General features: G+C 51.7%; 1 protein-coding gene across 2 annotated transcripts in view; it reads left to right on the forward strand.

The window, feature by feature from the left end:
* Positions 1-21,456, forward strand: part of CHAF1A (chromatin assembly factor 1 subunit A) — a 40,408-nt gene that overhangs the window by 16,961 nt on the left and 1,991 nt on the right. For both annotated transcript variants that reach the window (XM_024236845.3, XM_063719282.1), the window contains 9 exons: positions 3,081-3,310; positions 3,847-3,907; positions 4,316-4,384; positions 8,755-8,981; positions 9,530-9,698; positions 9,800-9,880; positions 10,647-10,739; positions 12,044-12,299; positions 13,158-13,627. In XM_024236845.3, coding sequence (XP_024092613.3) covers positions 3,081-3,310; positions 3,847-3,907; positions 4,316-4,384; positions 8,755-8,981; positions 9,530-9,698; positions 9,800-9,880; positions 10,647-10,739; positions 12,044-12,299; positions 13,158-13,627 — 1,656 coding nt within the window. The remainder of the gene's footprint in view (positions 1-3,080; positions 3,311-3,846; positions 3,908-4,315; positions 4,385-8,754; positions 8,982-9,529; positions 9,699-9,799; positions 9,881-10,646; positions 10,740-12,043; positions 12,300-13,157; positions 13,628-21,456) is intronic.

Consider the following 21,456-nt stretch of genomic DNA (forward strand, 5'->3'; position numbering starts at 1 on the left):
GTGCAATCTCGGCTCACTGCAGCCTCTACCTCCCGGGTTCAAGCGATTCTCCTGCCTCAGCCTCTCGAGTAGCTGGGATTATAGGCACAAGCCACCATGCCTGGCTAATTTTTTGTATTTTTAGTAGAGACAGGGTTTCGCCATGTTTGTCAGGCTGGTCTCAAACTCCTGACTTAGGTGATCCACCCACCTTGGCTTCCCAAAGTGCTGGGACTACAGGTGTGAGCCACCACGCCCGGCCTGATTTTTATTTTTACAGTTTATCTCATTCTTTGGAACAAGAGCACTTTTTAAGCTGATTGGAACCTCCGAGTCCCACACACCAGGTTGGGGAGCAGAGAAAATATCCAACAGCCGCTGAAGAAATCTGATTCACCTGCAGTTTCTAGAAGCCTTCTATTTCCTGCTTAGCAACAGGGTGGGAGACTCTTCTCCACCCAGTTATGTTTATAGTCTCCTTGTTCAGTCCAGACGGTCACCTTCCTCATGTGTCTCGTATATCAGATGCAGTCACACAGGACACTGGAAGGAAATGCACATCAGACATCTTCCAGGCCGTGTCTCTGTGGCTTTTGTTGAAGCTACCAGAGATGTATTGGAACACATTTAGAATATTTCCTTAGAGACAAGGGCAGATACTCCTAACCCAAACTGAAAGCTGACCTGTCAGGCTCCAGACATGTGGGAAGCCCATATTGGATGAGAGGTGGTCCTCATGCAGTGTTAGGAGCGGGCACCTGTGGAGCCGGGCAGGTGAGCGTTTTTTTTTTTATTTTGAGACAGAGCCTCACTCTGTTTCCCATGCTGGAGTGCAGCGGCGTGATCTTGGCTCCCTGCAACCTCCGCCTCCCAGGTTCAAGCGATTCTCTTGCCTCGGTCTCCCAAGAAGCTGAGATTACAGGCGCGTGCCACCATGCCCAGCTAATTTTTGTATTTTTAGTAGAGACGGGGTTTCACCATGTTGGCCAGGCTGGTCTTGAACTCCTGACCTCAAGTAATCCACCTGCCTCAGCCTCCCAAAGTGCTGGGATTACAGGTGGGAGCCAGTGCGCCTGGCTGAGCATGTTTAACGTTGAACTTCAGATTACGTAATGACTGAGTGTCCCAGGCCACTGCCAAGTCTTTGGAATGAGGAACGTAGTGATGAAGTGTTACTTCCTTAAAGAATTTGAAACAAGGCTGGGCATAGTGGCTCGCCCCCGTAATCCCACACTTTGGGAGGCCAAGGTGGGAGGATTTCTTGAGCCCAGGAGTTTGAGACAAGCCTGGGCAACGTAGTGTCTCTACTAAAAAGAAAAAGAATTCCTGGGCTGGTTGCAATGGGTCATGCCTGTAATCCTAGCACTTTGGGAGGCTGAGGTGGACAGATTGCTTGAGCGCAGGAGTTTAAGATCAGTCTGGGGAACATAGTGAGACTCCATCTCTACAAAAATTAGCCAGGTGTGGTGACGGGTGCCTGTGGTCCCAGCTACTCAGGAGGCTGAGGCAGGAGGATTGCTTTGAGCCCAGGACAGAGGTTGCAGTGAGCCAAGATAGCATTGCTGCACTCCCTCCAGACTGGGCACTAGAATGAGACTGTATCTCCAAATAAATAAATAATTTTTTTTGTTTTGTTTTTCAGACAGAGTCTTGCTCTGTCACCCAGGCTGCAGTGCCGTGGCGTGATCTTGAACTGCCTTGTGGGTTTAAGCGATCCTTGTGCCTCAGACTCCTGAGTAGCTGGGACTATAGGTGTGCGCCACCACATTCATCCAAATTTTTTGTATTTTTGGAAGACTTGGGGTTTCACCTTGTTGGCCAGGCTGGTTTCAAACTCCTGGCCTCAAGCAGTTTGTCTGCCTCGGCCTCCCAAAGTGCTGGGATTATAGGTGTGAGCCCCCTGAGCCCAGCAGGATTGTGTTTTAAATGAATCTTATATTGAATTGCCCACAAGTACCGGGACACAGGGCTAATTCTTAACATTTTTCTCATGATGGAAGGAATCATAATGGATTATGAAAATCACTTCTGTGGCTGGGTGCTGGGGTTCACGCCTGGAATTCCAACACTTTGGGAGGCTAAGGCAGAGGGACTGTTTGAGGCCAGGTGTTCAAGACCAGCCCAGGCAACACAGCAAAACCCCATCTCTAGGAAAATTACAAAAATAGCTGGGTATAGTGGCACACGCTTATAGCCCCTGCTACTCAGGAGCCTGAGGTGGGAGGATCACTTGAGCCTGGGAGGTCGAGGCTGCAGCCAGCTATGACTGCACCACTGCACTCCACCATGGGTGACAGAGTAGACTTCGTCTCAAAAAAAATAAAATCACTTTTGTGTAAAGTTGTTGACTGGAGGCTCCTCCTGGAGCTGGTCTCTGAATTCTTATTTATTCATTTATATTTTTAACTGAGTCTCACTTAGTTGCCCAGGCTGGAGTGCAGTGGTGTGACCTCAGCTCACTGCACCCTACGTCTCCTGGTTCAAGTGATTCTCCTGCCCCAGCCTCCTGAGTAGCTGGGACTACGGGTACCCGCCACCACGCCTGGCTAATTTTTTTTTTTTTTTAAGATGGAGTCTCACTCTGTCGCCGAGGCTAGAGTGCAGTGGCACCGTGTTGGCTCACTGCAACCTCCGTCTCCTGGGTTCAAGCAATTCTTCTGCCTCAGCCTCCCGAGTAGCTGGGATTACAGGCGCCCACCGCGCCTGGCTAATTTTTTTTTTATATTTTTAGTAGAGATGGGGTTTCACCATCTTGGCTAGGCTGGTCTCGCACTCCTGACCTCAGGTGATCCACTTGCCTCGGCCTCCCAGAGTGCTGGGATTACAGGCGTGAACCACCACGCCCAGCCAATTTTTGTATTTTTAGTAGAGACAGGGTCTCACCCTGTTGACCAGGCTGGTCTCAAACTCCTGACCTCAGGTGATCTACCCACCTCAGCCTCCCAAAGTGCTGGAATTACAGGCGTGAGCCACCATGCCTAGCCTTGGTCCCTCAATTCTGTTCATCCCGTCCAGGCCCTGCTGTCCTCCATGCTGTTAACCGAGTTTCCTCCTGGGAGTTGGAGGGAGGGCCACCTGTCACTTGCCACACTGTCTTGTAGGATCAGGAGCGTCTGGGCAAGAAGCTCAAGTTACGTGCAGAAAGGGAAGAAAAGGAGAAGCTGAAAGAGGAGGCCAAGCGGGCCAAGGAGGAGGCCAAGAAGAAGAAGGAGGAAGAGAAGGAGCTGAAGGAAAAGGAGAGGCGGGAGAAGCGGGAGAAGGATGAGAAGGAGAAGGCGGAGAAGCAGCGGCTCAAGGAGGAGCGGCGCAAGGAGAGACAGGAAGCCCTGGAGTGAGTGTCCTCGGAGGCCGTGCTGGGCCTGCCTCCCTGCTGCTGGATTCCGCTCCTGGCCACTCTGATGGGGCCTTTCCACTTCACAGGCACATGGCGGCTCCCTTCAGTTCCTTCCCATTTCTCCTGCGTGAGGTGCCTGTGGGGCCCTGATGTGGGAGTGGTGGAAAGCAGCTCCCTGCTCTTTAGTGCTCCCCCACGTCCAACTCACCCTGGGCCCCTTGTCTGTGCTGTGACCATCCTTCCAGTTCCCAACCAACTTAGGCATTTGCATTGCAGGATTGTGGGTTTTGTCTGTGCTAATTGTGCTCTGACTGGCTAAAGTTTTTTATATATATTCTAGTCACAGGAAGAATTTTATTGACTCTTTTCCATTTTTATTGTGAAGGCTATGTAAAAGCCTTATACTAGACATGAAAATAACTTATATTCATTTAATGTAAAATGAAATACTTGCCATATACTAACAGTTGAGTGCTGCGGTCCCTTCCAGAGCCAAAGCAGAGTCGGCTGAAATGTCATTTGCTGTCTCACAGGGCTAAACTTGAGGAAAAAAGGAAAAAGGAAGAAGAGAAACGGTTAAGAGAAGAAGAGAAGGTAGAGCGTTTCCCACAGAGCTTCCCCATCCCAGCCCGTTGGAGAAGCAGATGCCCAAAGTGGAATTCTTGCCACAGCTGTCACCTAATATTCTCTTGGTTTGGGGAAACCAAATGGCGCCCACAGGGAGGGCGAGTCTGTCTAGATGCGTTCTTGTTGCTTCTTCTCAGTGCTGGCTGTCATGCCTACTAGCCCCGCAATCCTGGCACTTCTACCCACAAGGGCGACTTGGACATTTTGAGATTAGCTGGCTCGGTTGCGGGTCCGTGGGTTTTGAGAGCTGAAAATCACAGTAGTGCCTTCAAGCTAAAATGCTTAACGTTCAGTTCTGGGGGCCTTTGCATGTTTCGCAACACGTGCTGTTCCTCTTCCTCTCCTCGTTCTCATCACCATCTCTTAACATCACAGCGCATTAAAGCAGAGAAGGCCGAAATCACGAGGTTCTTCCAGAAACCAAAGACTCCACAGGCCCCCAAGGTGAGCAGCCAGCTGCCTTTGCTTTTGGGTTTCAGCTCTGCTAGACTTTTCCTTTCTGAAAATGAAAGGGTCTCTCCCCAGCCAGCTTCTCTCATTAGGAGGGAGGGAGCCTGCGGTGACCTAGGGCACTTCCATTTCTGGTAAAGTCTTGAGGCTCAATATTTTGTCGTTCGCTTTGTCCCAAAGAGGTAAAAAGTGGCATGTCTGGTTAAACAGTGCTGTTTTCAGAGGTTACTTCATGAATAATTTTGTGTTAGGCGTAAGAGAAATTCACCATGTTTTTACCCTTGGGAAACTTACGCTTAAGGGAGCACGTTTAGCTGTAAAACAACAGTAGAATTCACAAAGGTTTACTTTCCCTGCCTGGCGTTGGTCACCTGGCATCTCAGACCTTCTGAGCCACCATCTGTGCATGGAAACCGCAGCCCTCCTTCCCCTTCACCCAGAGGGAGCCCATCTCCAATGTTAGGGGTCCTTCAGTGCCTTTCCCTGCTCCACTCACTGTGTTTATACACATGTGTACTTAGCTATCTCAGATTTGTGCCATGTCGCCACATTTAGATGTATTTCATTCTTTTTAATGTATCTGGCCTTTATATTTTGAGGCACGGTCTCACTGTCACCCAGGCTGGAGTGCAGTTGCACAATCACAGCTCACCACAGCCTTGACCTCTCAGGCTCCAGTGATCCTGTTACCTCAGCCTTCCCGAGTAGCTGGGACTACAGGCATGTGCCACCACGCCTGGCTAATTTTTTATTTTTATTTTTTTTGAGATGGAGTCTCACTCTGTTACCGAGGCTGGAGTACAGTGGTGCGATCTCAGCTCACTGCAATGTCCACCTCCCGGGTTCCAGTGATTCTTCTGCCTCAGCCTCCCAGGTAGCTGGGATTACAGGCACACGCTACCACACCTGGCTAATTTTTGTATTTTTAGTACAGACTGGGTTTTACCATGTTGGCTAGGCTGGTCTTGAACTCCTGACCTCAGGTGATCCGCCCGCCTCAGCCTCCCGAAGTGCCGGGATTACAGGCGTGAGCCACCGTGCCTGGCCTAATTTTTTAATTTTTTTTGTAGAGACTGGGTTTTGCTATGTTGCCCAGGCTGGTCTCGACGACCTGGCTTCAAATGATCCTCCAAACCTTGGCCTCTCAAAGCACTTGGATTACAGGTGTGAGTCCCTGCACCTGGCCTGTCCTTTTATTTGTATGTTGAGACATTTGATAGCAATTGTATATCCTGAAGGTGCACAATGTGACATTGTTGTACCTACACATCCTATCGCGACAGCCAGAGATCCACATCATGTATTTTCACTGCCGCATAATACTTCATAATGCAATGATATGGTTTCTCTTTTTTTACAAAAATTATTTATTTATTTAGAAACGGAGTATTGCTCTGTCACCCATGCTGGAGAGCAGTGGCGCCATCTCTCGGCTCACTCTAACCTTTGTCTCCCGGGTTCAAGCAATTCTTCTACCTCAGCCTCCCGAGTAGCTGGGATTGCAGGTGCCTGCCACCACGCCCAGCTAATTTTTTGTGTTTTTAGTACAGACAGGGTTTCACCATATTGGCCAGGCTGGTCTTGAACTCCTGACCTCAGATGATCTGCCCATCTCAGCCTCCCTAATTTTATTTTTAGTAGAGACTGGGTCTCACTGTGTTGCCAGGGCTGGTCTCGACCTCCTGGTCTCAAGCATTTCTCTCGCTTTGGCCACCCACCGTGCTAGGATCAGAGGCATGAGCCACAGAGCCTGCCACTATCTCAACCTGTTTGCCCCTCGGTGGTGTGGGGGGGGGTCCCTGCGCATGTTTCTCTGCACACATGCATTCCTCTGGGACAGCCAAGTAAGCATGAGTTCACCTCTAGGACGAAATAGCATATTGCTGAAGCGTCATGAGCCATGGCCAGAGTGCGTGCCAGATGGGAAACTCAGATGTACATTCCCGGCAATGTGTGGAAATTTCCACCCCATTCTCTGCTATCACTGCAATTTTTATGGGATTAGTTTTCTTTTAACTTTGCCAGTCTGATGGATTTAAAAAAATTGATATTGTTTTACTTTCCATTTTTACTTGACTCTTGGTGCAGTTGAGCATCTTTTTCTGTTCGTTTGCCATTTTAGTTCTTCTATGACTTGCCAATTCCTATTTTTTTACCTATTTTTCTACAGGATTTTCTTTTTTTTTCTTTGCCTGATCTGTAAGTTTTTTTTTAACATAGTCTAGTATTTCATCCTCTGTGATATTTCGTCTCAGCCTGTTATGTCTTTGTTTACAGTCTTTTTTTTTTTTTTTTTTTTTGAGACGGAGTCTCGCTCTGTTGCTGAGGCTGGAGTGCAGTGGTGCCATCTCGGCTCACTGCAAGCTCCGCCTCCCGGGTTCACACCATTCTCCTGCCTCAGTCTCCCAAGTAGCTGGGACTACAGGCGTCTGCCACCACACCCGGCTAGTTTTTTGTATTTTTAGTAGAGACGGGGTTTGCACCATGTTAGCCAGGATGGTCTCGATCTCCTGACCTCGTGATCTGCCTGCCTCGGCCTCCCAAAGGGCTGGGATTACAGGTGTGAGCCACCGTGCCCGGTATTGTTGTTTTTTGTTTGTTTGTTTGTTTTGAGACAAAGTTTTGCTCTTGTTGCCCAGGCTGGAGTGCAGTGGCATGATCTCAGCTCACCACAACCTCTGCCTCCTGGGTTCAAATGATTCTCTTGCCTCAGCCTCCCAAGTAGCTGAGATTACAGGCATGTGCCACCACGCCCAGCTAATTTTGTATTTTTAGTAGAGACGGGGTTTCTCCATGTGGGTCAGGCTCGTCTTGAACTCCTGACCTCAGGTGATCCGCCTACCTCGGCCTCCCAAAGTGCTGGGATTACAGGTGTGAGCCACCGCACCCAGCTACAGTGTCTTTCATTATACTGAAATTTCTCCTTTTGGCCAGGTGCGGTGGCTTATGCCTGTAATCTCAGCACTTGGGGAGGCCAAGGCGGGTGGATCACCTGAAGTCAGGAGTTTGAGACCAGCCTGGCCAACAAGGTGTCTCTACTAAAAATACAAAAATTAGCCGGGCTTGGTGGTAGGCGTCTGTAATCCCAGCTGCTCATGAGGCTGAGGCAGGAGAATCGCTTGAACCCAGGAGGCAGAGGTTGCAGTGAGCCGAGATGGCACCACTGTACTCCAGGCTGCGCAATGAAGCGAGACTCCATCTTAGAAAAAAAAGAGAGGAGTTGTGATCTTTCAAAAAAAAAAGACCCTGTCTTTTTTTTTTTTTTTTTTTGAAAAGGAGTCTTGCACCGTTGTCTAGGCTAGAGTACAGTGGCGTGATCTGGGCTCAGTGCAACCTCTGCCTCCCGGTTCCAAACGATTCTCCTGCCTCAGCCTCCTGAGTAGCTGGGACTACAGGTGCCCACCACCATGCCAAGCTAATTTTTGTTTTGTTTTGTTTTTGAGATGGAGTCTCGCTCTATCCCCCAGGCTGTAGTGCAGTGGCACGATCTCGGCTCGCTGCAACCTCTGCCTCCCAGGTTCAAGCAATTCTCCTGCCTCAGGCTCTGAAGTAACTGGGACTACAGATGCATGCCACCATGCCCGGCTAATTTTTTGTATTTTAGTAGAGACCAGGTTTCACTGTGTTGCCCAGGCTGGTCTCGAAGTCCTGAGCTCAGACAATCCACCCACCTCGGCCTCCCAAAGCGCTACAATTACAGGCGTGAGCCACCGCGCCTGGCCTAATTTTTGTATTTTTAGTAGAGATGGAGTTTCACCATCTTGGCCAGCCTGGTCTCTAACTTCTGACCTCATGATCCACCCGCCTCGGCCTCCCAAAGTGCTGGGATTACAGGCATGAGCCACCACGCCCGGCCTAATTTTTGTTTTTAGTAGAGATGGGGTTTCACCATGTTGGGCAGGCTGGTCTGGAACTCCTGACCTCAGGTGTTCCGCCCTCCTTGGCCTCCCAAAGTGGTGGGATTACAGGCATGAGCCACTGCCCCCGGCCTTTTTTTTTTTTTTTTTTTTTTAAGTGAGGTTTGTTGAGATATAATTTACATCCAATAAAATACACTCTTTTCAGGACATTTGTGTTGACAGATTACAGGGCCAGCTAACCATAATGAAGATAAACCCTATTTCCATCACTCAAAACAGCTCCCTTGTAGTCTGTCCCCCCACCGCCGGCCCTTGAGACTGCCAATCTGCCCTCTGCCGTGTAGCTCTGGAAACTCGGCTCTGTGGACCCACACAGTGCCTGGGCTTTTGAGTCTGCCTTGGCCTTAGCCTGGATGAATCCCACCAGCACCCTGCTGTGTGCGTCCATGGTGCCTCCTTTCTCCCATTGCTTGAAGACCCCATCAGGTCTCTTCTTGATTTCAGACCCTGGCCGGCTCCTGTGGGAAGTTTGCCCCCTTTGAAATTAAAGAGCATATGGTCCTGGCCCCTCGGCGTCGGACCGCTTTCCATCCAGACCTCTGCAGTCAGCTAGACCAGCTCCTCCAGCAGCAGAGCGGCGAGTTCTCCTTCTTGAAAGACCTCAAAGGCCGGCAGCCCCTGAGGTCCGGACCCACCCACGTTTCCACCCGGAATGCAGATATTTTTAACAGGTCAGAGCCTGAGGAGGTCGGCCTTCACCCACTAGTGATACTGTAGGCCAGCATGCTGACCCTGGGGTCCCTGGGGTGGGAGCTCTGGGTCCTTCTGTTGCTTGCCTCCTAGTGCCCTCAGGCCCTGGGCTTCAGTGCTGGCTCAGGCCTCTCTCCATCTGGCCTTCCTGTAAGCTCCTGAAGTCTTCCTCTCCTTGTCTTCCCAGCTCCTTGTGGAGGAATCTTATTTCCCTGCTGGTCTCCAGTGAAGGATACCCCCCAACACCCCGCTCTTGCAAACCTCCTCGTTCCAAAGAACCTCCCTTGCTAAAAATGCTCTGGGGCTGCACCTGGGCAGCCATCCTCCCTCTCTCCCTGCAGGCTGCACCCTCCTCCATCTGTCCCTTCAGTCCATGTTCCTGACCTTTCTTTGGGGACAGGCAGTGCTGCTTTTTAACAAATGCCCATCTTTCTAGAATTGTTAGCCAGCTTCACAGGGAGGTTCCCAGGAGGTTTGTGAGCAGGTCTGTAAGGTGGCGTGATCCTGAGCCTGGGGTTTTCCTTCTCAGTGATGTCGTCATCGTGGAGCGTGGGAAGGGCGACGGCGTTCCCGAGAGGAGGAAGTTTGGCAGGATGAAGCTCCTGCAGTTCTGTGAGAACCACCGGCCGGCCTACTGGGGTACCTGGAATAAGAAGACGGCACTCATCCGCGCGCGAGACCCCTGGGCCCAGGACACGGTGAGCCAGCCCCAGAGTGCCTCCGTCCCCGCACCTCCTCACTCTGCCCCTTTCTTCCAGCCCCAAAGGCAGTTGTGAGTCCCATGTGTTTCTTTTCTCAGAAGCTCCTGGACTATGAGGTGGACAGTGATGAGGAGTGGGAAGAAGAGGAGCCTGGGGAGTCCCTGTCCCACAGTGAGGGGGTAAGGATGTGCCCCAGCTGTCTTCACTCACAGACGGCTTGTGTTTGAGTCCCTGTCCCACAGTGAGGGGCTAAGGACGCAGCCCAGCTGTGTTTACTCACTGACAGCTGGTGTTTGACCTGCTGTGTGGTCTGAAACCTGAACACACCTCAACATCGAGACTTCCAGCTTCTCTCAAAAAATCTCATCTGGCAACACTCGCCCAGGTGGCTGCTGGGGATGGGAGCCCATCCGCATCTGCACTGTGGCCCCACAGCCCCTTCTTGCCTCCTGCCGGCCTGCTGCACACCATTTCCTCCTGACTGCCCAGCTGCTGTGACCTAGTGGGCTTTCTGCCGATGCTCACCGTGTCTGTCGGGAGGCCATGCAAAGCAGATGTTCACAGCTTTACATTTTTTTGTTTCTTTAAGAGGGAGTCTCACTCTATCACTCAGGCTGGGGTGCAGTGGCACGATTTCGGCTCACTGCAACCTCTGCCTCCCAGGCTGAAGTGATAGTCCTGCCCCAGCCTCCAGAGTAGCTGGGATCACAGGTGCGTGCCACCACGCCCAGCCAAGATTTGTATTTTTAGTAGAGACAGGATTTTACCATGTTGGCCAGGCTGGTCTCAAACTCCTGACTTCAGATGATCTGCCCACCTCAGCCTCCCAAAGTGCTGGGATTAGAGGTGTGAGCCACTGTGCCTGGCCTACTTTGTTTTTAATAAGGCACACACTCTGCTTTTCTATCTGATGAACTCTTTTTTTTTTTTTTTTCTCCTTTTGAGGATGATGATGACGACATGGGAGAGGATGAAGATGAGGATGATGGTTTCTTTGTGCCCCACGGGTACCTGTCTGAGGACGAAGGTGTGACAGAGGTGAGGGAGTGAAGGGGGAGGTCACTGGCTCAGCATAAGTTCATTTCCGGACTGGTGCTCAGTGGCCTGACCTGGGAGGGTGACGGGGGTCCCAGCCCAGCCATACGAGATTTGGACTGCATTTCAAGCGTGCATGCTCACTCGTGGGAACAGCTGGGCCTGAACTTGGTATTACCTGGGAGGGTGGCAGACGTAGGAGGAGCTTGCAAGTGAGGGGAGCCGTAGGAGCAGACACCCTGGTGAGGGAGCATGGCCATGGTCTGTGGGTTAGAAGGCTGGAAACCACCCGAGCTGACATACAGTCAGCATGCAGCAAGACGTGTGCATTGTAAGTGTTGAGTTTGATGACATAACAATCAAGTGAATGTGGGCAACCACCGCCCGAAATGAAACAGGACTTCCCTATCTCTCCAGAAGATTGCCCACATCTCTGCAGGCGAACCTGCCTGCCACCCCTTTCCAGATTCCGTAAGGTTGTGGATCTTTCTTTTTTTTTTTCTTGAGACAGAGTCTCATTCTGTTACCCAGGCTGGAGTACGATGGCCCGGTGTTGGCTCATTGCAACCTCTGCCTCCTGGGTTCAAGCAATTCTCCTGCCTCGGCCTCCCGAGTAGCTGGGATTACAGGCGCATGCCACCACACCTGGCTAATTTTTGTATTTTTAGTAGAGACGGGATTTCATTATGTTGGCCAGGTTGGTCTTGAACTCCTGACCTCCGGTGATCCACCCGCCTCGGCCTCCCAAAGTGCTGGGATTACAGGCGTGAGCCACTGAGCCCGGCAGGAACTTACTTTCAAGCAAGTTGTTTTTGGGCCTGTTTTGTTTTGAAGGCCTGTCGTTTGGGAAGTGGGGATTTGGTGGGATTGTCTCATGGTTGGACTGGAGGCCTAGGCATTCCTTGTGCATATCTGACCACCGAGGCCTGAACTGTCAGTCAGAGAATGGTCTCAGGCCCTGCATGTGTCTGCCAGATGCCTGGGCCATGTGGGTAGACACCCAACCCTGTTAAACGGCTCCACGATCACACATTCACCAGAAAATTCAGAGGAGTGTTAAAAGAGGCCTTATGGGTGAGTTCAGAAACATGTGACGCTCCCAAAGGAGACCAGGTGTGAATTACTCCATCTGGAAGAGGGGCAGCCAGCGCATGGTGTGCTCTGCCCTGGCCCTGACACTGTGGGAAGTTTTGCGCCCCTATCCTTTCCTCTTGCCCCCCAGCCGGCTGGAGACTGGATCCTCAAAAGAGTGCCCGGGCATAGGGGAGCAAAAACCCTAAATAAACTTCTGCTTTCTAACCCACAAGGAGTGTGCCGACCCTGAGAACCATAAGGTCCGCCAGAAACTGAAGGCCAAGGAGTGGGACGAGTTCCTGGCTAAGGGGAAGCGCTTTCGCGTCCTGCAACCTGTGAAGATCGGCTGCGTGTGGGCGGCTGACAGAGACTGCGCAGGCGATGACCTGAAGGTACTGCAACAGTTCGCAGCCTGCTTCCTGGAGACCCTGCCCGCCCAGGAGGAGCAGATGCCCAAGGCCTCCAAGCGGGAGAGGAGAGATGAGCAGAGTGAGTGTGGGCGGGGCCAGGCCACCCACCTGTTACTGGGCCCAGCTAATTCCAGGGCTGAGGGCAAGAGTCACAGGCTAGTGGGTCCATCTTGCAAATGTTCTTTCCACAAATAACAGAGGCCAGCCCTTTTCCTGTACACATCCGTACGTTCGATGATGTCCCTAGCAGCAGAACGAGGCAGGTCCCTTAATTGGCTTGTTTTATCAACCAGGACACAGGCACAGAGAGTGCTGGAGTGGGGGCTGTGCTTTCTCAAAAGCCAGGGAGGGGCCGGGCACAGTGGCTCACGCCTGTGATTCCAGCACTTTGGGAGGCCAAGGTGGGAGGATCGCTTGAGCCTAGTGCTTCGACACCAGCCTGGGCAACATGGCAAAACCCCATCTCTGCAGAAAATACAAAATTACCTGGGTGTGATATCACGCACCTGTGATCTTAGCTACTCAAGAGGCTGAGGTGGGAGGATTGCTTGAGCCTAGGAGTTTCAGACTATAGTGAGCCATGATCCTGCCACTGCACTCCAGCCTGGGTGACAGAGCAAGACCCTGTCTGAAAAAAAAACACTCAAAAAACTGGGGAGGAACCATGGCACACAAGGAGAGCAGGGCAGTCATTTAGGTAGGAACAGCAGGCATTTGAAGTCAGCCCTGGCAACACACATGCCCGGCCAAGGCTCACTTCTGGGCAGGTGCGTGGGTGCTGCCCTGTCTTAAAACCACCCTGATGAGGCCACCTATCCCCGAAGCTGGCCATGCCCTGAGCCTCAATGGCAATGAGCTGTGTGTGTGTTTTGTTTTTTGGCTTGTGGTGATGGGTGGCTCCCCAAGCCTCATGCCCACGCATGTTCCCTCCTGCCAGTCCTGGCCCAGCTGCTGCCGCTCCTGCACGGCAACGTGAACGGGAGCAAGGTCATCATCCGGGAGTTCCAGGAGCACTGCCGCCGGGGACTGCTCAGCAACCACACCGGCAGCCCGCGGAGCCCCTCCACCACCTACCTGCACACCCCTACTCCCAGCGAGGATGCCGTCATCCCCTCCAAGTCCCGGCTCAAGCGGCTCATTTCCGAGAACTCAGTGTACGAGAAGCGGCCCGACTTCAGGATGTGCTGGTACGTGCACCCGCAGGTGCTGCAGAGCTTCCAGCAGGAGCACCTGCCTGTACCTTGCCAGTGGAGCTACGTGACCTCGGTGCCCTCGGCCCCCAAAGAGGACAGTGGCAGCGTCCCCTCCATGGGGCCCAGCCAGAGCACTCCCGTCTCGCTGAAGAGGAAGTCAGCGGGCAGCATGTGCATCACCCAATTCATGAAGAAGCGCAGGCACGACGGCCAGGTGAGGCGGGGTGGGCAGGTGGGGGCCTCTGCAGGGCTTTTCTTTTTTTGTTTGTTTTTTGTGGTTTTGTTCTGTTTTTTTTGAGGCGGAGTCCTGCTCTGTCGCCCATGCTGGAGTGCAGTGGCGCGATCTCAGCTCACTGCAACCTCCTCCCTCCTGGGTTCAAGTGATTCTCCTGCCTTAGCCTCCTGAGTAGCTGGGATTACAGGTGTGGCCACCACGCCTGGCTAATTTTTGTATTTTTGGTAGAGACAGGGTTTCACCATTTTGGTCAGGCTGGTCTCGAACTCCTGACCTCATGATCCATCTGCTTGTCCTCCCAAAGTGGTGGGATTACAGGCGTGAGCCACCTCACCTGGTGTTTTTGTGTTTTTTAAATAACTTTACTCTTAGAGCAGTTTTAGGGTCACAGCAAAATCGATTGGAAGGTACAGAATGTTCCTATACACCTCCTTCCCCAAAGCCAAGCCAAGCCACCCAACATCACCTTCCAGAATGGTGCATTGGTTACAATCAGTGCACCTCAGGCCAGGCACTGTGGCTCACGCCTGTAGTCCCAGCACTTTGGGAGGCCGAGGCGGGAGAATCACTTGAGCCTGGGAGTTGGAGACCAGCCTGGGCAACATGGCAAAACCCCATCTCTATAAGAAAAAATTTTTAAATTAGCCAAGCGGTGGCGTGCACCTGTAGTCTCAGCTACTCAGGAGGCTAAGGTGGGAGGATTGCTGGAGCCTAGGAGATTGAGGTTGCAGTGAGCTATGATCATGCCACTGTACTGCAACCTGGGCGACAGAGCAAGACCCTGTCTCTAAAAATACATAAAATGCACCTTCGTTGATTTATCACCACCACTAGGGTTTGTTGCTGGTGTTGAGGGTTCTGTGATTTGAATGAATGTTGGGTGCTGTGCGTCTACCTTTATTGTTCTAAACAAAGAGGCCTCTCCCCGCTGAAAGGCCCCTGTGCTCTGCCTGTCCAATCCCCTGGAAATCACCAACCTCTCTATCTCCGTGGATCGGCCTTTTCCACATTGCCCTGTAGCTGAAATCACATCGCGTGTGGCTCCTTTGACTTGGCAATATGCATTGACTGTTCCTCCATGTCTGTTCATGGCTTGATAGCTCATTTTTTTTTCACACTGAATAATATCCCATGTGGTAGCATTTTTATTTTTGTTCAACGGTTCTTGAATTTTGCATTCAAGCACAGTTATTAAGCACTTACTGTGCTCCAGGCACTCTGATTGGTCTCTCAGACACAGGTATATGCAGAACACCGCCCAGTGTAAGGCACAGACAGGAGCCTGTAAGGGTGAATGGCTGTGTGATTCCAGCCTTATGGGTGCCTCGGAGGCACAAATGCCTGGAGCTGTGGGGTGCGTGATGGGGGCACTGCTTGGTCTTAAGAAACTCATGCCCAGAGAGCTAGTGGCCCCTGGCACCCCCCCCGGCCATAGATCGGCTTTATTAACGTTCATTGCATACTTTTTGTCTTTACCACACAGTGTTCGGAAGTGAGTTTTTGTTGTTGTTGTTGTTGGTTTTTTGTTTTTGTTTTTGTTTTTGTGACAGTCTCGCTCTGTCGCCCGGGCTGGAGTGCAGTGGTGTGATCTCGGCTCACTGCAAGCTCTGCCTCCCGAGTTCACGCCATTCTCCTGGCTCAGCCTCCCGAGTAGCTGGGACTACACGTGCCCGCCACCACGCCCAGCTAATTTTTTGTATTTTTAGTAGAGACGAGGTTTTACCGTGATCTCAATCTCCTGACCTCATGATCCGCCCGCCTTAGCCTTCCAAAGTGCTGTGATTACAGGCGTGAGCCACCATGCCTGTCTCGGCCTTTTTTTGAGTCAGGGGTCTTACTCTGTTGCCTAGTCTGTAGTGCAGTGGCGTGATCACCACTCACTGCAGCCTTGACCTCCCCAGGCTCAGGCGATCCTTCCACCTTAGCCTCCTGAGTAGCTGAGAGGAGGGACTACAGGTGCATGCCACCACACCCAGCTAATTTTCTGTAGAAATAGGGTTTCACCATGTTGCCCAGGCTGGTCCCCAACTCCTGGGCTTAAGCAATCCCCCTGCCTTTGCCTCCCAAAGTACTGAGATTATAGGTATGAGCCACCGTGCCTGGCTCCCTGAGTTTGATTTCTAATATCTACACTTAACGCAGATCTATCTGTCCCTGTGAACCTTGGGCTTTCCTTCGAGGCCACGATCTGATGGAGTTACAAGTTTTCAGAGACTTGGGACAAGGAGCAAGACAATGGATAACCCCCGGCCCCAGCTTGCATCCTCTTCTCTGATGTTAAAGGTGGTCGTTGGCCAGGCACAGTGGCTCACGCCTATAATCCCAGCACTTTGGGAGGCCAAGGCGGGCAGATCACCTGAAGTCAGGAGTTCGAGACCATCCTGGCCAACATGGTGAAACCCTGTCTCTACTAAAAATACAAAAATTAGCTGGACATAGTGGCAGGCGCCTGTAATCTCAGCTACTCGAGAGGCTGAGGCAGGAGAATCGCTTGAACCCAGGAGGTGGAGGTTGCAGTGAGCCGAGACCACACCATTGTACTCTAGCCTGGGCAACACAGCAAGACTCTAGTCCCCCGAAAGAAAAGAAAAGGTGGTCGTTAGGGGCAGGGAGGCAAGAGAAATGGCTCCTGAGATGATGCTCAGCCATCTCCCTGCTGCCAGCACACAGCCATAGGCCTTGATATGCTGTGAACCTCCCTTAGCTGTCACAGCAGGAGGGGCCATCATAACATCCCAAAGGGTCCAGGGCTACGACTGAAACTGTTCCTGGCACTCCCTAGAGCCTCTGTCCCTGTACAGTGTGTCATGTGCATAGCTCCCCTGGCTCTGTGGAGGCGGCTTGGCGCCGTGGGGAGCTCAGTGCGTTGTGAGCTGGGGCCGCAGGAGTCCCCCACACAGAGCTTTGCTGGACGCATTCTTTGTTCAAGCCCTGTGTAAGCAGTGCCTTTCCCTGGTCACCTGAACAGCTTTAGAGGGAACCGGAGCTCCCCAGCCTGAAAATGATCGGGGTGGGAAGGTACTATCTGGTTGTGTCACTATGCAAGCAGTTTTCCAGGGCCTTTGCGGATCAGCCCTCCCCTGGGAACTCCTGTGTCCCTCAGATGTTCCTTCGGGGTCTCCTCATGCTCCACACAGTAGTCCAGGCCCTGGACGGCCTCCTTCCCCACCCCTCTCCACTGATTTGATGCAGCAGCTGCCTCTCCCAGTTGGGATGCAGTGCCCTGTCCCCGGTCCTCCCAAACACTGCTCTTGCTCCCTGTCAACATGTGGAACCCACGTTTCCCCACCCAGAAAATGGCGCCCTGAGCCCCATGTGCCCAGCACCACATCAGAGTTACTGTGCTTCGGGGGCAGTGAGTGCCTGGTTATCATCCCTAACCACGAGGAAAGAGGGGTGCACCCAGTTTAACTAGAGTGGGTCAGAGAGGTTGGGTGGGCCTTGGAGTCAGCAAAACACAGCATCTCACCTGCTAATGGATGGCAGTGGTGGCCGCATGTGTGTGATCGGTGGCCTCTGCTGTGTGGCACAGGTGAGGGCCTCCTGGGGCTCAGCAGTGCAGCGAACGCACGAAGGTCACACGTGAAGGAATGGAGACCCGGGCCCAGCTTGATGCTTAACCCCCACCCCTGAACCTCCTGCAGTTTGGGACATAAACGTCCCTGGGGAGCAGGGCCTGGTCCTGTGTTTTATTTCAGAGCCTGTGTGGGGAGGAGCACACAGGTGGGACCCAAAGGTGGGGCTGTGGAAGCACATGAGCCCGGATGGGACATGTGCCCTGGCATCCTCTGGTTTTTTTTGACAGGGTCTCACTCTGTTACCTAGGCCAGAGTGCAATGGTGCAGTCACAGCTCACCACAGCCTCCACTCCTGGGCGCAGGTGATCCTCCTGCCTCAGCTTCCTAAGGAGCTGGGAGTATAGAGGCACGTGCCACCATGCCCAACTAATTTTCAAATATTCTGTAGAGACAGGGTCTGTGTTGCCCAGGCTGGTCTCCAACTCCTGGGCTCTAGCAATCCTCTCTCCAGCCTCCTGGCATTTAATAAAGCTGCTGACTGATGCTTCTGCACCCAAGGGGAGGGATAAGCCATTCATCTGCAAGTGGTATACATCCATATTTTTTACTGGGTTACACTTTTTTCCCAATTTGAAAGTTTTCGTCTTTTTTTTTTTTTTTTTTTTTTTTTTTTTTGACGGAGTCTCGGTCTGTTGCCCAGGCTGGAGTGCAGTGGTGCAATCTCAGCTCACTGCAAGCTCCGCCTCCTGGGTTCACACCATTCTCCTGCCTGAGCCTCCCAAGTAGCTGGGACTACAGGCGTCCACTACCACGCCCAGCTAATTTTTTGTATTTTTTTTAGTTAGAGACAGGGTTTCACGGTGTTAGCCAGGATGGTCCCGATCTCCTGACCTTGTGATCTGCCCACCTCGGCCTCCCAAAGTGCTAGGATTAGAGGCGTGAGCCACCGCGCCCAGCATCTTTTTTGGTTGTTAAATTAGAAACAGGGTCTTGCCCTGTTGCCCTTTATTATTTTAGGTTCGGGGTACATGTGCAGGTTGGCAAACTCACGTCACGGGGCTTTGGTGTATAGATGATTTATTGGGTACTAAGGTATTTTTTCTGAATTTCTCCCTCCCACTGTCACATAGGCCCCAGTGTCTGTTGTTCCCCTCTTTGTGTCCACATGTTCTTATAAGTGAGAACATGTGATATTCGGTTTTCTGTGCCTGTGTTAATTTGCTGAGGATAATGGTTCCCACCTTCATCCATGTTCATGCAAGAAGAGGTGTTTTTTTTTTTTTTTTTTTTTTTTTTTTTTTTTGGTAGATACTGGGTTCTGCTGTGTTGCCCAGGCTGGTCTTTGAACTCGTGGGCTCAAGCAGTCCACCTGCCTCGGCCTCCCAAAGTACTGGGATTACAGACCTGAGCCAGGGAGTCTTTAAATCTTTTCATTTAGAGCTCAAAAGAGATATTCATAAGGCATTCTGACCTAGTGGGGTGAAGTGCCATGTATCTGTGAAGCCCTAGGACACCTCAACTCTTTGGGCCTCCGTTTTATTTAAAATTTTTAAAATACAAGGAAGGATGTGTTTGCCCTTGCCAACAAAACATTATGTGATCAAAATAAAACTAAAGCAGCATAGATGGCCGGGTGTGGTGGCTCATGCCTGTAATCCCAGCACTTTGGGAGGCCGAGGTGGGTGGCTCACAAGATCAGGAGATCAAGACCATCCTGGCTAACACGGTGAAACCTGTCTCTACTAAAAATACAAAAAATTAGCCAGGCGTGGTGGTGGGCACCTGTAGTCCCAGCTACCCGGGATGCTGAGGCAGGAGAATGGCGTGAACCCAGGAGGCAGAGCTTGCAGTGAGCCAAGATCGTGCCACTGCACTCCAGCCTGGGCGACAGAGCGGGATTCTGTCTCAAAGAAAAAAAAGAAGCATAGATGGCTGGGTGCGGTGGCTCATGCTTGTAATCGCAAAACCTTAGGAGACCTAGGCAGGTGGATCACTTGAGAGGCCAGGAGTTCGAGACCAGCCTGGCCGACATAGTGAAACCCCGTCTCTAAAAATAGAAAAAATTAGCTGAGCATGGTGGTGCACGCCTGTAATCCCAGCTACTTAGGAGGCTGAGGCAGGAGAATCACTTGAACTCAGGAGGTGGAGGTTGCAGTTGAGCCAAGATTGTGCCACTGCACTCCAGCCTGGGCAACAGAGCAAGTCTCCGTCTCAGGAAAAAAAAAAAAGAAAAAAAAGGCACAGATGTTATTGACACCATCTTCATCCCATGTAGTCGCTAAACGTTTTCCTGACTCCTGTTTTCTGTAGTCTGCACTCCTCCGTGTCTGTGTTTAGCAGTTGCAGTGCTGCTGGCGAGATGACAGCTGTCCCCGTGAAGCAAGCTGCTGGCAGCTTTCAGCACAGCGGGACTCGGTGTTATGTGTTAAATCCTGTTTTCAACCTAGAGGGTGAAGAGTGGTGATTGCTCTGAAAAATTTTGGATCCAAGAAAAGCCTAGTGTGTCAACACGTCTCTTGTGTGGAGGGAGGGCCCAGTGACTTGAGGTGGCTCTGAAGGAATTGGCATGTTCCTTTTGTTTAACGTCCCCAGACACCTCCAGATCAGAATGTCCCTCCTCAGCAGTCTACAGGGGACTCTTAGACTCTTCTTTGCTTAACTATTCTTTCAAAAAGGTAGTTGAAAATGGCAGTAGGCCAGGCTCGGTGGCTCATGCCTATAATCCCAGCACTTTGGGAGGCTGAGGCAGGAGGATCACTTGAGACCAGGAGTTCAAGGGTGCAGTTACCTATGATTGCACCACTGCACCCCAGCCTGGGTGACAAAGCAAGACTGTTTCTCCTGTGTCCTCACAGGGTCAACCCATGCTGCCTGGGGAGAGGGACAGCCTGGGCTCCCAGCCACTGAAGAGAGGATCCAGGACGGGAGCCCCTACCCAGGAATTGATGAGGCTACGATAGGAACCCAGTCTGCCTGGCCAGGCGCTGTGCTCTTACATGACAGCCCACGAAACCAGTCTATGGCCTGACCGTTGTGTTGCTGTGCGGTCACTTTTCTAGGTTTTTGTAGAGGAAGAATTCCTGGAATTTTTTGAGGACTATCCTCCCTACTGAAATAAGTGTGGCTGTCTGTCCTGGGATAGGCTTGTGTTCATGCACGGAGAGGGTAAGCACTGATGCGGAGGCTCATGGTGGCCTCTACGCATCCTGTCTTTCTCCTTCGGTGAAAGCAAATGGAAACAGCTCAAGAATCTTACTAGAGCCAGGTGCGGTGGCTCACGCCTTGTCATCCCAGCACTTTAGGAGGCTGAGGTGGACGGATGACTTGAGCCTAGGTCGAGACCAGCCTGGGCAACATAGTGACACCCCCTTGTCTCTACTAAAAAAAAAAAAAAAATTAGCTGGGCGTGATGGCGGGTGCCTGTAGTCCCAGCTTCTCAGGAGAATGATGTGAACCCAGGAGGCGGAATTTGCAGTGAGCGGAGGTCTGTCTAAAAAAAAACAAAAAAGTAATTCACAAGTCACAGTCATCGCTTCACGTCAGGGACGTGTTCTGAGAGGTGTCCTCAGGCAATTTCATGGTTGTGCTGATGGGCTAGGTTGCTCTTACACATCCTAGATGGACAGCCTGCCACATGCCTGGGCCGTGTGGCACATAGCCCAGGGCTCCTGAGCTGTGGACCTGTGCAGCAGGTGACTGACTGCTCAATCCTGCAGGCACTTGTAACCCAGTGGTATTTGTGTCTTTAACATAGAAAAGGCACGGCAAAGGCCAGGTGCGGTGGCTCACGCCTGTAATCCCAGCACTTTGGGAGGCTGACATGGGCGAATCCTGAGGTCAGGAGTTCAAGACCAGCCTGGCCAACATGGTGAAACCCCATCTCTACTAAAAATAGAAAAGATTAGCTGGGTGTAGTGGCGGGCACCTGTTAAAAAAAAAAAAAAAAAGAGGCACAGCAAAAATATAGTTGTGGCTGAGGCAGTAGCTCATGCCTGTAATCCCAGCACTTTGGGAGGCGGAGGCTGGGCGGATCACTTGAGGTCAAGAGTTCGAGACCAGCCTGGCAACATGGTGAAACCCCATCTCTACTAAAAATACAAAAATTAGCTGGGTATGGTGGCAGGTGCCTGTAATCCCAGCTACTCAGGAGGCTGAGGCAGGAGAATCGCTTGAACCTGGGAGTCAGAGGTTGCAGTCAGCCAAGATCGCACCACTGCACTCCAGCCTGGACATACGGCAAGACTCTGTCTCAAAATATATATATATTAAATAAATAAAAATACAGTTTTC

The sequence above is a fragment of the Pongo abelii genome, chromosome 20 (assembly GCF_028885655.2).
Source record: "Pongo abelii isolate AG06213 chromosome 20, NHGRI_mPonAbe1-v2.0_pri, whole genome shotgun sequence".
NCBI lineage: Eukaryota > Metazoa > Chordata > Mammalia > Primates > Hominidae > Pongo > Pongo abelii.